Below are 14,113 nucleotides of genomic sequence, written 5' to 3'. Positions count from 1 at the left end.
GAGTGATGCTGTGGCATTGAGTGATGCTGTGGCGTTGAGTAATGCTGTGGCGTTGAGTAATGCTAAGGCGTTGAGTGATGCTGTGACGTTGAGTGATGCTGTGACGTTGAGTGATGCTGTGACGTTGAGTGAGGATGTGGAGTTGAGGGATGCTGTGCGCTGAGTGGTGCTGTGGCGTTGAGGGGTGCTGTGGCGTTGAGGGGTGCTGTGGTGTTGAGGGGTGCTGTGGTGTTGAGGGGTGCTGTGGCATTCAGTGGTACTGAGTGATGCCTTGGCGTTGAGTGATTCAGTGGCGTTGAGTGGTGCTGTGGTGTTGAGTGGTGCTGTGGCATTGAGTGGTGCTGTGGCATTGAGTGGTGCTGTGGCATTGAGTGGTGCTGTGGTGTTGAGTGGTGCTGTGGCATTGAGTGGTGCTGTGGTGTTGAGTGGTGCTGAGTGATGCTGTGGTATTGAGTGATGCTGTGACGTTGAGTAATGCTGTGGCGTTGAGTAATGCTAAGGCGTTGAGTGATGCTGTGACGTTGAGTGATGCTGTGACGTTGAGTGATGCTGTGACGTTGAGTGAGGATGTGGAGTTGAGGGATGCTGTGCGCTGAGTGGTGCTGTGGCGTTGAGGGGTGCTGTGGCGTTGAGGGGTGCTGTGGCGTTGAAGGGTGCTGTGGTGTTGAGGGGTGCTGTGGTGTTGAGGGGTGCTGTGGCATTCAGTGGTACTGAGTGATGCCTTGGCGTTGAGTGATTCAGTGGCGTTGAGTGGTGCTGTGGCGTTGAGTGGTGCTGTGGTGTTGAGTGGTGCTGTGGTGTTGAGTGGTGCTGTGGTGTTGAGTGGTGCTGTGGTGTTGAGTGGTGCTGTGGCATTGAGTGGTGCTGTGGCATTGAGTGGTGCTGTGGTGTTGAGTGGTGCTGTGGCATTGAGTGGTGCTGTGGTGTTGAGTGGTGCTGAGTGATGCTGTGGTATTGAGTGATGCTGTGACGTTGAGTGATGCTGTGGCATTGAGGGATGCTGTGGCATTGAGGGATGCTGTGGCATTGAGGGATGCTGTGGCATTGAGGGATGCTGTGCGCAGAGTGGTGCTGTGGCGTTGAGTGCTGCTGTGGCATTGAGTTGTGCTGTGGCGTAGAGGGTTGCTGTGGCATTCAGTGGTGCTGAGTGATTCTGTGGTGCTGAGTGATTCTGTGGCGCTGAGTGATTCTGTGGCGCTGAGTGATTCTGTGGCGCTGAGTGATTCTGTGGCGCTGAGTGATTCTGTGGCGCTGAGTGATGCTGTGGCGCTGAGTGATGCTGTGGCATTGAGTGGTGCTGTGGCGTTGAGTGGTGCTGTGGCGTTGAGTGGTGCTGTGGCGTTGAGTGGTGCTGTGGCGTTGAGTGGTGCTGTGGCGTTGAGTGGTGCTGTGGCGTTGAGTGGTGCTGTGGCATTGAGTGGTGCTGTGGCATTGAGTGGTGCTGTGGCGTTGAGTGGTGCTGTGGCGTTGAGTAGTGCTGTGACGTTGAGTGGTGCTGCGGCATTCAGTATTACTGAGTGATGCTGTGGCGTTGAGTGATGCTGTGGCGTTGAGTGGTTCTGAAGCGTTGAGTGGTTCTGTGGCGTTGAGTGGTTCTGTGGCGTTGAGTGGTGCTGTGGCGTTGAGTGGTGCTGTGGCGTTGAGTGGTGCTGTGGCGTTGAGTGGTGCTGAGGCGTTGAGTGGTGCTGAGGCGTTGAGTGGTGCTGAGGCTTTGAGTGGTGTTGAGTGGTGCTGAGTGATGCTGTGGCGTTGAGTGATGCTATGGCGTTGAGTGATGCTGTGGCGTTGAGTAATGCTGTGGCGTTGAGGGATGCTGTGGCATTGAGGGATGCTGTGCGCGGAGTGGTGCTGTGGCGCTGAGGGGTGCTGTGGTGTTGAGGGGTGCTGTGGCGTTGAGGGGTGCTGTGGCGTTGAGGGGTGCTGTGGCATTGAGGGGTGCTGTGGTATTGAGGGGTACTGTGGAGTTTAGGGGTGCTGTGGTGTTGAGTGGTGCTGTGGTGTTGAGTGGTGCTGTGGTGCTGAGTGGTGCTGTGGCATTGAGTGGTGCTGTGGCGTTGAGTGATGCTGTGACATTGAGTAATGCTGTGGCGTTGAGTTATGCTGTGGCGTTGAGTGATGCTGTGGCGTTGAGTGATGCTGTGGCGTTGAGTGATGCTGTGGCGTCGAGTGATGCTGTGGCGTTGAGGGATGCTGTGGCGTTGAGGGATGTTGGCGTTGGCTATTGGCGTTGCATTTGAATTTGCAACGCCAATAGCTGAAACTTTCAGTAATGCAAGACCTAGTGAGTCGCAAAGGCTTGTTTAATTTAAGTCAATGAATCATATTTAATTAACTATGCCAGTAGGGTATTATAAAATTCTTTCCCTTTGGCAGATGCTCTAAATAAACATTTAATTACCTACAAACCCCGTTCTCGTAAGTATATGAAAAGCATTATCTGGGTAACGCATGAAGGAGGATCTTTGGCGAGATCGGCATGTCGCGTACACACTGTGCAAAATGGCATTTGTAGCCCGCCCTTCATTCCTCACAGGTCAAGCTAGCTGTCAACTCACCCAGAGGGTCTCAAGGCGCTTGGGGAGGGGTTCATTATTTATCAAATAGCCAGGTTTTAAGTTTTTTTCTGAAGGAGATGTGGTTCTGTGTAAGGCGGAGGTGAGTGGGTAGTGAGTTCCAGGTCTTGGCCGCCAAGTGATGCTGTGGCGTTCAGTGGTGCTGTGACGTTGAGTGGTGCTGAGTGATGCTGTGGTGTTGAGTGATGCTGTGGCATTGAGTGATGCTGTGGCGTTGAGTAATGCTGTGGCGTTGAGTAATGCTAAGGCGTTGAGTGATGCTGTGACGTTGAGTGATGCTGTGACGTTGAGTGATGCTGTGACGTTGAGTGAGGATGTGGAGTTGAGGGATGCTGTGCGCTGAGTGGTGCTGTGGCGTTGAGGGGTGCTGTGGCGTTGAGGGGTGCTGTGGTGTTGAGGGGTGCTGTGGTGTTGAGGGGTGCTGTGGCATTCAGTGGTACTGAGTGATGCCTTGGCGTTGAGTGATTCAGTGGCGTTGAGTGGTGCTGTGGCGTCGAGTGGTGCTGTGGTGTTGAGTGGTGCTGTGGCATTGAGTGGTGCTGTGGTGTTGAGTGGTGCTGAGTGATGCTGTGGTATTGAGTGATGCTGTGACGTTGAGTAATGCTGTGGCGTTGAGTAATGCTAAGGCGTTGAGTGATGCTGTGACGTTGAGTGATGCTGTGACGTTGAGTGATGCTGTGACGTTGAGTGAGGATGTGGAGTTGAGGGATGCTGTGCGCTGAGTGGTGCTGTGGCGTTGAGGGGTGCTGTGGCGTTGAGGGGTGCTGTGGCGTTGAGGGGTGCTGTGGCGTTGAGGGGTGCTGTGGCGTTGAGGGGTGCTGTGGTGTTGAGGGGTGCTGTGGTGTTGAGGGGTGCTGTGGCATTCAGTGGTACTGAGTGATGCCTTGGCGTTGAGTGATTCAGTGGCGTTAAGTGGTGCTGTGGTGTTGAGTGGTGCTGTGGTGTTGAGTGGTGCTGTGGTGTTGAGTGGTGCTGTGGTTTTGAGTGGTGCTGTGGCATTGAGTGGTGCTGTGGCATTGAGTGGTGCTGTGGTGTTGAGTGGTGCTGTGGCATTGAGTGGTGCTGTGGTGTTGAGTGGTGCTGAGTGATGCTGTGGTATTGAGTGATGCTGTGACGTTGAGTGATGCTGTGGCATTGAGGGATGCTGTGGCATTGAGGGATGCTGTGGCATTGAGGGATGCTGTGGCATTGAGGGATGCTGTGCGCAGAGTGCTGCTGTGGCATTGAGTTGTGCTGTGGCATTGAGTTGTGCTGTGGCGTAGAGGGTTGCTGTGGCATTCAGTGGTGCTGAGTGATTCTGTGGTGCTGAGTGATTCTGTGGCGCTGAGTGATTCTGTTGCGCTGAGTGATGCTGTGGCGCTGAGTGATGCTGTGGCGCTGAGTGATGCTGTGGCGCTGAGTGATGCTGTGGCATTGAGTGGTGCTGTGGCGTTGAGTGGTGCTGTGGCGTTGAGTGGTGCTGTGGCGTTGAGTGGTGCTGTGGCATTGAGTGGTGCTGTGGCATTGAGTGGTGCTGTGGCGTTGAGTGGTGCTGTGGAGTTTAGTAGTGCTGTGACGTTGAGTGGTGCTGCGGCATTCAGTATTACTGAGTGATGCTGTGGCGTTGAGTGATGCTGTGGCGTTGAGTGGTTCTGAAGCGTTGAGTGGTTCTGTGGCGTTGAGTGGTTCTGTGGCGTTGAGTGGTGCTGTGGCGTTGAGTGGTGCTGTGGCGTTGAGTGGTGCTGTGGCGTTGAGTGGTGCTGAGGCGTTGAGTGGTGCTGAGGCGTTGAGTGGTGCTGAGGCTTTGAGTGGTGTTGAGTGGTGCTGAGTGATGCTGTGGCGTTGAGTGATGCTATGGCGTTGAGTGATGCTGTGGCGTTGAGTGATGCTGTGGCGTTGAGGGATGCTGTGGCATTGAGGGATGCTGTGCGCGGAGTGGTGCTGTGGCGCTGAGGGGTGCTGTGGCGTTGAGGGGTGCTGTGGCGTTGAGGGGTGCTGTGGCATTGAGGGGTGCTGTGGCATTGAGGGGTACTGTGGAGTTTAGGGGTGCTGTGGTGTTGAGTGGTGCTGTGGTGTTGAGTGGTGCTGTGGTGCTGAGTGGTGCTGTGGCATTGAGTGGTGCTGTGGCGTTGAGTGATGCTGTGACATTGAGTAATGCTGTGGCGTTGAGTTATGCTGTGGCGTTGAGTGATGCTGTGGCGTTGAGTGATGCTGTGGCGTTGAGTGATGCTGTGGCGTCGAGTGATGCTGTGGCGTTGAGGGATGCTGTGGCGTTGAGGGATGTTGGCGTTGGCTATTGGCGTTGCATTTGAATTTGCAACGCCAATAGCTGAAACTTTCAGTAATGCAAGACCTAGTGAGTCGCAAAGGCTTGTTTAATTTAAGTCAATGAATCATATTTAATTAACTATGCCAGTAGGGTATTATAAAATTCTTTCCCTTTGGCAGATGCTCTAAATAAACATTTAATTACCTACAAACCCCGTTCTCGTAAGTATATGAAAAGCATTATCTGGGTAACGCATGAAGGAGGATCTTTGGCGAGATCGGCATGTCGCGTACACACTGTGCAAAATGGCATTTGTAGCCCGCCCTTCATTCCTCACAGGTCAAGCTAGCTGTCAACTCACCCAGAGGGTCTCAAGGCGCTTGGGGAGGGGTTCATTATTTATCAAATAGCCAGGTTTTAAGTTTTTTTCTGAAGGAGATGTGGTTCTGTGTAAGGCGGAGGTGAGTGGGTAGTGAGTTCCAGGTCTTGGCCGCCAAGTAGGAGAAGGATCTACCTCCCAAGGTGGTTCTTTGGATCCGCGGAACTGCGGCGAGGCCTTGATTGGAGGATCTTAGTTGGCGGGTGGGTGTGTAGAAGGATAGTCGAGTGTTGAGGCATTCGGGCCCTAGTTTGTAGAGGGCCTTGTGTGCGTGGGTGAGGAGACGGAATGTTATTCTCTTGTTGACGGGAAGCCAGTGGAGGTCTTTTAGGTGGCCGGTGATGTGGTCTTGGCGAGGGATGTCCAGAATGAGTCTCGCAGATGCGTTTTGGATGCGTTGGAGTTTTTTCTGTAATTTAGCTGTAATTCCAGCGTAGAGGGTGTTTCCGTAGTCTAGTCGGCTCGTAACCAGTGCGTGGATGACAGTCTTTCTTGTTTCGGTGGGGATCCAATGGAAGATTTTTTTGAGCATACGAAGTACGTTGAAGCAGGAGGATGAGACGGCATTGACTTGTTTGGTCATCGAGAGTGAGGAGTCTAGGATGAAGCCAAGGTTACGTGTGTGGTCTGTGGGAGTGGGTGCTGAGCCCAGGTCCGCAGGCCACCAAGAGTCGTCCCAGGCAGAGGGGGATGGTCCTAGGATGAGCACTTCCGTGTTGTCTGAGTTAAGTTTAAGGCGGCTGTTTTTCATCCACACGGCTACTTCTTTCATGCCTTCGTGAAGATTGGTTTTGGCGGTGTTCGGGTCTTTGGTGAGGGAAAGGATCAGCTGGGTGTCGTCAGTGTAGGAGATGATGTTAAGGTTGTGATGACGCGCGGTGGAAGCGAGTGGGCTCATGTAAACGTTGAAGAGGGTGGGACTGAGTGATGATCCTTGTGGTACACCGCAGATGACTTTGGTGGCCTCAGATTTGAATGGGGGAAGACGGACTCTCCGAGTTCTTCCAGCCAGGAATGAGATGATCCAGTCCAAGGCTTTTCCTTTTATGCCGATGTTGCTGAGGCGTTGTATGAGGGTCTTGTGACAGACAGTGTCGAAGGCGGCGGAGAGGTCGAGTAGAATGAGGGCCACTGTTTCTCCGTTGTTCAGTAGTGTACGGATGTCGTCTGTTGCTGCGATGAGGTCGGTTTCGGTGCTGTGTTTGGCTCGAAAGCCGGACTGTGAGGGATCGAGGGAGATGTTGGATTCGAGGAAGGCGGCGAGTTGGCTATTGACGGCTTTCTCAATGACTTTGGCCGGGAATGGGAGGAGGGATATGGGGCGGTAGTTTTTAAGTTCAGAGGGGTCTGCTGTGGGTTTCTTCAGGAGGGCGCTGACTTCGGCATGTTTCCAGCTTTCTGGGAAGGTAGCAGAGATGAAGGAGCAGTTGATGACATCACGGAGAAGGGGTGCGATGATGGAGCCTGCTTTGTTGAAGATGTGGTGGGGGCACGGGTCGGTTGGTCAGCCAGAGTGGATGGAGTTCATTAGGCGGATGGTGTCTTCAGTGGTGATTGGGTTCCAGGCGCTGAGGTTGTTAGAGGGCGGTTTAGGTTCTGAGGGGGGTGGAGAGGATTGTTTGTTGGAACTGTTTCAGAAGCTGTTATGTATGTCGGCAATTTTGTTGTAGAAGAAGGAGGATAACGAGTCGCAGAGGTCTTGGGAGGGAGTGATGTCGTTTGAGGCTGCGGTGGGGTTGGTGAATTCTTGGACGATGTTGAAAAGTTCCTTGCTGTTGTAGGCGTTGTTGTCGAGTCGAGTCTTGAATGCTGATTCTTGGTGGATCGCATCAGCTGGTGGTGTTTGCGGGTGGCTGCCTTGAGAGTGGTCATGTTGTCGGTAGTTGGGTTTTTTCTCCATGTTTTCTCAAGAGTGCGGCATAACTTTTTGGATTTCTTAAGGTCCTCGTTGAACCAGGGGGCCTTTTTGCTGCCTTGTTTGGTGTGATGGTTTTTCAAGGGTGCTAATTCGTTGGCGCTGTGAGTGATCCATTGTTTGAATTCGATGGCAGCTTGGTTTGGGTCCGATGAGAGGGCGGGTGGGTTTCGGTTGAGCGATTTGAGGAGTTGATCGGTGGTGATTTTATTCCATTTTCTTCGGGGGATAGGTTGTGGTTCGAGGTGGTTTTGTAGCTGAAGTGAACACAACTGTGGTCCGCCCAATGGAGAGCTGTGGTGCGATCGAAGGAGATGTGTTTGCTGGAGGTGAAGCTTGGGTCGAGCGTATGTCCGGCAACATGAGTGGGGGTGTCAACATGTTGTTTAAGACCGAGATTGGCCAGGTTGTCAAGAAGGGTGGTGGTGTTGCAGTCGTTTTTCTTTTCCAGGTGGAAGTTGAGGTCTCCTAGTAGAATGTAGTTTTCGGAGGCAAGGGTATGTGGGCTGATGAAGTCAGTGATGTCTTCGCTGAATTGTTTACGAGTTCCTGGAGGCCTGTAGATGAGGGTGCCTCTGAGTGTGGTCCTGGGGTCGGTGTGGATCTGGAAGTGGAGGTGTTCGGCGGTTGAAAGGTTATCGTCGGAGCTGGTCGTGATTTTGATGGTGTTCTTATGGACGATGGCGATGCTTCCTCCTGTTTGGATGGTGCGGTCTTTTCGGATGATCTTGTAATTGTCCGGGATGACTATGGCGATGTCAGGTGTTGATGATGCGTTCATCCATGTTTCAGTAAGGAAGGCGACGTCCGGTGATGTGGTATCGAGTAGATCCCAGAGTTCGGTGGCGTGTCTGTGGACCGAGCGGGTGTTCAGCAGGATGCACTTTAGGTGGTTGGAGTCGGAGCTGAGTTTGGGGTTAGTGGTAGTGGTAAGGGTCTTGATGCTGGTAAATTTGCAGGAGCGGCAGGCGAAAGGGCCGTGGGTACGTCTCGGGGCAGCTTCGTAGCATTGAGGTGTGCGTCCGGGGTTGAGGGCTAGGAGGGTGGCGGCGTCATACGTGATGATGGAGGAGTGGGTTTTGCGGGGACCAGGGGGTCTGGCGCTGGGAGCGGTCCAGGCACGGACGGGCGTAGACGGGCTTACCTTTGGCGCACCTTCGGCATTTGTAGCCCGCCCTTCATTCCTCACAGGTCAAGCTAGCTGTCTAGCTTAATGCTTTGATACACAGCTGCATATTCAATGCCTGCTGTTCAACTCCTGTCCACAGCTGCCACGGACTGGTTGATAAGGGGGAGGAGTAGGGAAAGAAACAGACATAAGGATGGTGTAGTGAAATGAAGCAGCAATGGGGTGTGTGGGGGAGCGAGAGAAAGCGGTGGGTTTTAAAAGCAGTGAGAGGAATGCTGCTAAAGAGCTAGCCGACATCATTGGCGGAACGACATGAAGGAGCAAAGTGGGTTGGGGCGGGGAGCAAGGGAAACGCAACGCACAAAGTGCTTGATGTAAATAATAATATAAAACAAGCAAAATAAAAAATAAACCATCAGGAGAGAGACTGTGGGGTAACCTCCACAGCTGCAACCTCGGACCTGGGGAACCAGGTTCGAGTCTCTGCGCCGGTAAAACTGTGCCAATAAATAACAGAATGTAAATACATGATGCTTGTTGTCGTCACTAAAACAACGGCAGGAATGCCGATAAACTAAAAAAAAAATATATATATCAGCCAGGAGCAGCTGGGAGCTGTGCCGTCAAGACGACCAGGAGGAACCCTGAACACAAGGGTGAATGGCGAGGAGTGACGACAGGGGACGCATGAAAAACAAAATATAACATTTTGCGAAGTCCTTAAAAGTTTAAATTAAAAAAAACACCCGCAAAGTGTAGAACGTGCATCATTGGTGAAGCAGAAGCGCTGGTTAATGATTCGGCAGGGAACCTTTCAGCCTATGCAAGAAAAGATAACAAGCACACACTAGCAGAGGCAGGCCAACAAAAAGAACAAGTCTTCACGGCTCGATGCTGTTTGGGAGGTGGGAGGGGAAGTAGGAGAGGGGGGATTGATAGGGATGAAAGCGCTAGCAGCCGCATGCTGGCAAATGGTGACCTTAGCGCTAGCGGCCGCATGCTGCCAAATGGTGACCTTTTCAGCGCATTGCTTTGCAGTCTCATGGCGGGGGAGCAGCTTGGGAGGCATTCCATTGAAGTCTAGTGCTGCAAGGCTGATGGGTTTGACGTGGACGCGCGTCTCACACAAGTGCATCACATGAACTGCACGTAATCCGCGTTTTGTCAAGAGTGTGTTTCGCCTACTATACACTCGGCTAATAATCCCTGCGGGATATAATAGCCAAGACCTAAAAAGAGCGGCTCACTACAGAGCGCGGGATCAAGATTCGATCGCCGGCGGCAGCTCAGATCAACATCAAGTGACTGTGCAGTAGCTCACTTAATCTCCCTAGCGGCCCCCAGTGCCTTAAACCTTATGGGCAATATGCTCACATTTTACAAGAATGGATTATTATTATAGTATAGAAACATATCATTCAGTATGTATTGAGCCTAGGTAGGATTTATTTGTATCTCTTTAGAAAGTATTTCTAATTTCAGGAAAATGTAATAACACAGCAGGCTGCCAGAGAAAGTGTGTGCACGCAATAGATATCCTGTAGATTAATAGCTGAGTTCAAGGAGCCTGAAAGCGAAACAAGACAGTAAATTTACATGATATTTTGCTGGGAGGGAAGACACAAAAATACAATTTTGAAATTCAAACCAGCTTACTTTTTCTAAACCCAAATTCCTCATCAGATGGTTTTCGATCTGTTTTCCTCTTCGGAAGGAACTTCTTCACAGTCATGGGACTTTTACTTGAGTCCTTCAAAAAATACAAAAGTTTCAAAATATTAAAAATATGTATTTCAGCTGCATGTTACAGTTTTAGTGTTAAGTGTACTTAGTCATCAAGAAGAAGTTACTTACCTTCAGAAACTATCTTTCAGGTGGATACACTATCTAACTGCAGATTCCTCACCTTGTGAATTTTAGCCAAGCGTCAGACTGGCTCCGGAATTTTTGAAAGCTGTAAACCTGTGTGTTGGTAGGTGGCATCATGTGGATCCATGCCGACGTCATTCTGCTCTAGATGTGATGAGCAGACCACATATAAGCACCATCCGTGTACGCTGATGTTAGTTGTTTCCTTAGGCTGCCATGAGCTGATTGGCATGATATGTGTGCGGAACTCTTAATTGGGACTTTTTTAAATGGAAAAAAGTCCAGTTCCCAGAATAGGGAGGAGATATGGTTAGTGAGGATTCTGCTGTTAGATAGAATATCCATCAGAAAGATAGCTACCAAAAGTAAGTAATTTATTCTTCTGCTGGATACTTCTAACTAGAGAATCCTCATCTTGTGAACAGATACCATAGCGTTACCTCCCTAGGTGGTGGGTCAATGAACTGTTGCAGTCCAAAATGTCCTGCAAGATTAAGTAAGCAAAATGCCCCTCTCAAGTGACTTAAGAGTCAAAGCAGTAGTGCTTTATGAACGTATGTACTGACGTCACATAACTACATGACTGATATTTAGGACAGGCACTCTATGTGCCAATGCAGTGGTAGCAGGCTTAGTGCTGGTGGAATGAGTCTGTAAGTCTTTTAGGGGCTACTTCTTAGCCAGGTCGTAGCAGATCTTTATAAAGAGAACAATCCATTGGGGGATGGTCCATTTTTGCACTGCCTTAGCCTTTCGTGCCCCAGAGAACACTACAAAGAGATGATCATCCACCCGATGTTAGATGTACGGTCTACATTAAAACTTAGCGTCTTCTTATTCTTTAAACAATGGAGTCTCTTTTCCTCCTTAGAGATATGAGGAGTAAAGAATTCCAGGAGGGTCATAGTCTGCCCGACATTGAATGAAGTGACTACATTTGGCAGAAAGGAAACTCGGGTCCTAAACACCAACTTATCTGAGAAGAATGCTGTATAGGGTGGGTTAGGAGAAAGAATCTGCGGCTCACTCACATGCTCAGTCAATGTTATGGCAATGAGAAATATTGTTTTCAACCTATGAAAGTCTCAATTGGCAACTGTGCAGCGGCTGAAAAGGAGTTCATATAAAAACATGGAGTACTAAATTCCAGTACAACTGTGGTTTCACAAAAGGTGTTGGTGGAAATAAATGTTGCAAACCTTTCAAAAATCTCATCACAACAGGTGATTAAAAAAGAGAAGGATGATCCAGTATTTATTTATTTATTTTTTCAGTTTATAGAGGACGACAGCTACCCAAGTAGGGTTTCCCGGCGCTAATGGAGACAGGAGCAACATACAGTGGGTAATAGGTTATTGGTTAAACAACCAGGTTTTAACTGCTTTTCAAAAACGGCCGTAGCAGCTCTCCGCACGAATGGCAAGCGGGAGGGAATTCCAGAGCCTAGGACCCATGGCGGCAAAGGACCTCCAGCCCATCCTAGCAAGTCTGACCTTAGGTACACAGAAGAGTTCTTGGGTAGAGGACAGCAGTGTGCGTGTTTGGGAGTACGTCGTCACCAGGGATTTCAAATATCTTGGAGCCGTGCCTGCTTTTATTTTGTACATGTAGCTTAGAGCTTTAAACTTCACACGGCTCTCCACTCGGAGCCAGTGAAGTTCCCTGAGATGTCCTGTAATGGGTTCATTCCTTTTGCAGCCACAAAGTAAGCGCGCCACAGCATTTTGGACCATTTGGAGGCGACGGGTAACCGCCTTTGTAGCCCCCAGGTAGAGTACATTGCCGTAGTCCAACTGGGAGGTCACCAAGGCGTTGACCACAGACCTCTGGGTGTTGGTCGGCAACATCCACAGTATCTTCCTCAACCAGCGCAGGATGGCACAACAGGTGGCCGTCACTTTCATCGCTTGCGACTGCATTGTAAGGCCCTGATCTATGGTCACCCCCAGGTTGCGGACGTGCGCAGATGCAGGTGGAATGGGGCCCATTTCCGCCGGCCAGTGTTTGGAGCACCACAGATCAGGCTTATTCCCAAGGCTAAGGATCTCCGTTTTCACCCCATTGAGCTTCAGTAACCACAAAAAAGCCGAAAGTGATACAAATAGCCTTTAACAGTGTCCAAAGCATGACTTTATGTGCCAGGGACAAAACAACCAACAAAACATCAGACAACTTGGCTTGCAGTGGAGGGTGCCGCACCAAGCCACAAATCTGTCACAATCACTGGTGTACACCAATTTTGTAGAGGGACAGACAGCCATCACCCTGACATCAATGACCACACGAGGAAGGTCAAATGAATTCAACTGTCATGGCTCACTCCTCCAAGCATGAAGATGCAAATTGCGCCAGTCCGCTTGCAGCACACTGCCCTGCTGCTGTGACAGATCATGCACCCAAAGCGACAGTTTGAACAAAGGAAAGATGCTCATGCTCATCAGTTCTCTGCACCACACTCTCCTGGCCCAATCTGATGCCACTAGGATGACTTTGGCCCAGCGTTCCTTATGTGTTCCAGAACTCAGGGTATGAGAGGTAGCAGCAGGAAGGCATACAGAAGTCCCAAGCCCCACTCTAGGCGGAATGCATTTCCGAGAGGGCCTTTTTGGGAACTACAAGCCACAAAATTGCTGATATTGCATGTTTCTGGCAGTAGCAAAACAATTGAGCCTGGGTTCTCCCCATTGATGGACTGTGCTCGTGCCATTTCCGAGAGTAACTGCTATTTGTGGTCTGCAAAGTGTCAGCGGCTGAGATCATTCTTACTGGTGTTTAGAGATCTCACTGTTGCAGGGAATCTGCTAAAGAACAGAACTATGGGACCATAGAACATCAGCATGTAGGGACTGAGCCACATTACTACCTCAGTATCTATGAGCCCGAGTTGGACTAGCTTTAGTGTCTCACCTGCCCTCCTAACCTTTCCAGAAAAACAAGTGAGTTGGCACCTTCAGAACACAGCACTCTCTGTCCCCTCAGAGATCGTGGTAACAGGACACACCCTTTCGCTCTCTCACATGTACCTGTCCACAATAAAATAAACAAGAGACATGAAGAAAGTTTAGAATGTTTAAATTGTCATGCTCTAAGATGCGATAGGGGAACACTGGTACCCCTCAGCCTCTGAAGGTGTGCTGCGACCACCACAATGACATTGTGAAACCTCTGGGGTACTTGTGAGGTCAAAAGTGAGCACTGCAAACTGAAAATACTCCTAGTCCACTGTGAACTGCAGCTAGCACCTCTGGGCCTGCGAGAAAAAGATATGGAAATAAATGTCCTGCAATTTTAACAGCACCATCCAGCCTCAGGAGTCTAGGGCAGACAGGACTTGGGCTACAATGAGCATCTTAAATTTGTTCTTCCGCAGGAAGGTGTTGAGAGGGCGAAGTTATACAATTTGCAAAGGCCTTAGTCCTTCTTTAGCAGCAGGAAGTAGCATGAGTAAAACCCAGCTCCTACTTTAGATGCTGAACACCTCTCTGTGCCCCCTTTGGCCAAAAAGGCTTACCCTTCCTTCTACAAGGTGGACAGTTGGTGCTCGATCAGCAGCCCTGATTGTGATGCAAGGTGTGGGGTGGAAAGAAATGGTCAGGTGTAGCCCTGAAGTACATTTTGAAGGTCTGACTTGTCATAAGTAATAGCTTGCCAATCAAGTATTGTACCCTGCTTCCGATAGGGTAGCTGTGTGCCAAAAAGGAGAAATGAAAGCAGTTTGCAGCTACTGTTACCAGAGGAGCATGGGACTGAGCTGCACTTTTGTTCCTAATGCCCTGGGCTTTGCCTTTGTGAAACTCAGCCTCAGCAATGAAAATGCTAGAAAAAGGGGTCTCCAACCTTTTTAGTAGCAAGAGCTACATATGTTCAATGGAAATCATCCCGAGCAACTAAAATTATTTGTGTTCTAATAGTTACCAAGTTAGACAAGATTGCATTACTGGCCACCATATACATCCTGTGATCTCTCTGTGCAATGGACAGAGTTGCTAGCAATAATGTA

At 50.2% G+C, this 14,113-nt stretch overlaps 1 protein-coding gene across 4 annotated transcripts in view; it reads right to left on the bottom strand.

Annotated features, from left to right (window-relative positions):
• ARHGEF6 (Rac/Cdc42 guanine nucleotide exchange factor 6) overlaps window positions 1–14,113 on the bottom strand; it is a 1,115,823-nt gene that overhangs the window by 201,429 nt on the left and 900,281 nt on the right. For all 4 annotated transcript variants that reach the window (XM_086918632.1, XM_086918633.1, XM_086918635.1 and 1 more), the window contains one exon: window positions 9,901–9,994. In XM_086918632.1, the coding sequence (XP_086774758.1) occupies window positions 9,901–9,994 (94 nt within the window). The remainder of the gene's footprint in view (window positions 1–9,900; window positions 9,995–14,113) is intronic.

The sequence above is a fragment of the Lissotriton vulgaris genome, chromosome 4_1 (genome assembly GCF_964263255.1).
Source record: "Lissotriton vulgaris chromosome 4_1, aLisVul1.2, whole genome shotgun sequence".
In the NCBI taxonomy this organism is placed as follows: domain Eukaryota; kingdom Metazoa; phylum Chordata; class Amphibia; order Caudata; family Salamandridae; genus Lissotriton; species Lissotriton vulgaris.
The sequence above is the reverse complement of the archived record's forward strand: the minus strand, read 5'-3'. Positions and strand labels throughout refer to the sequence as shown.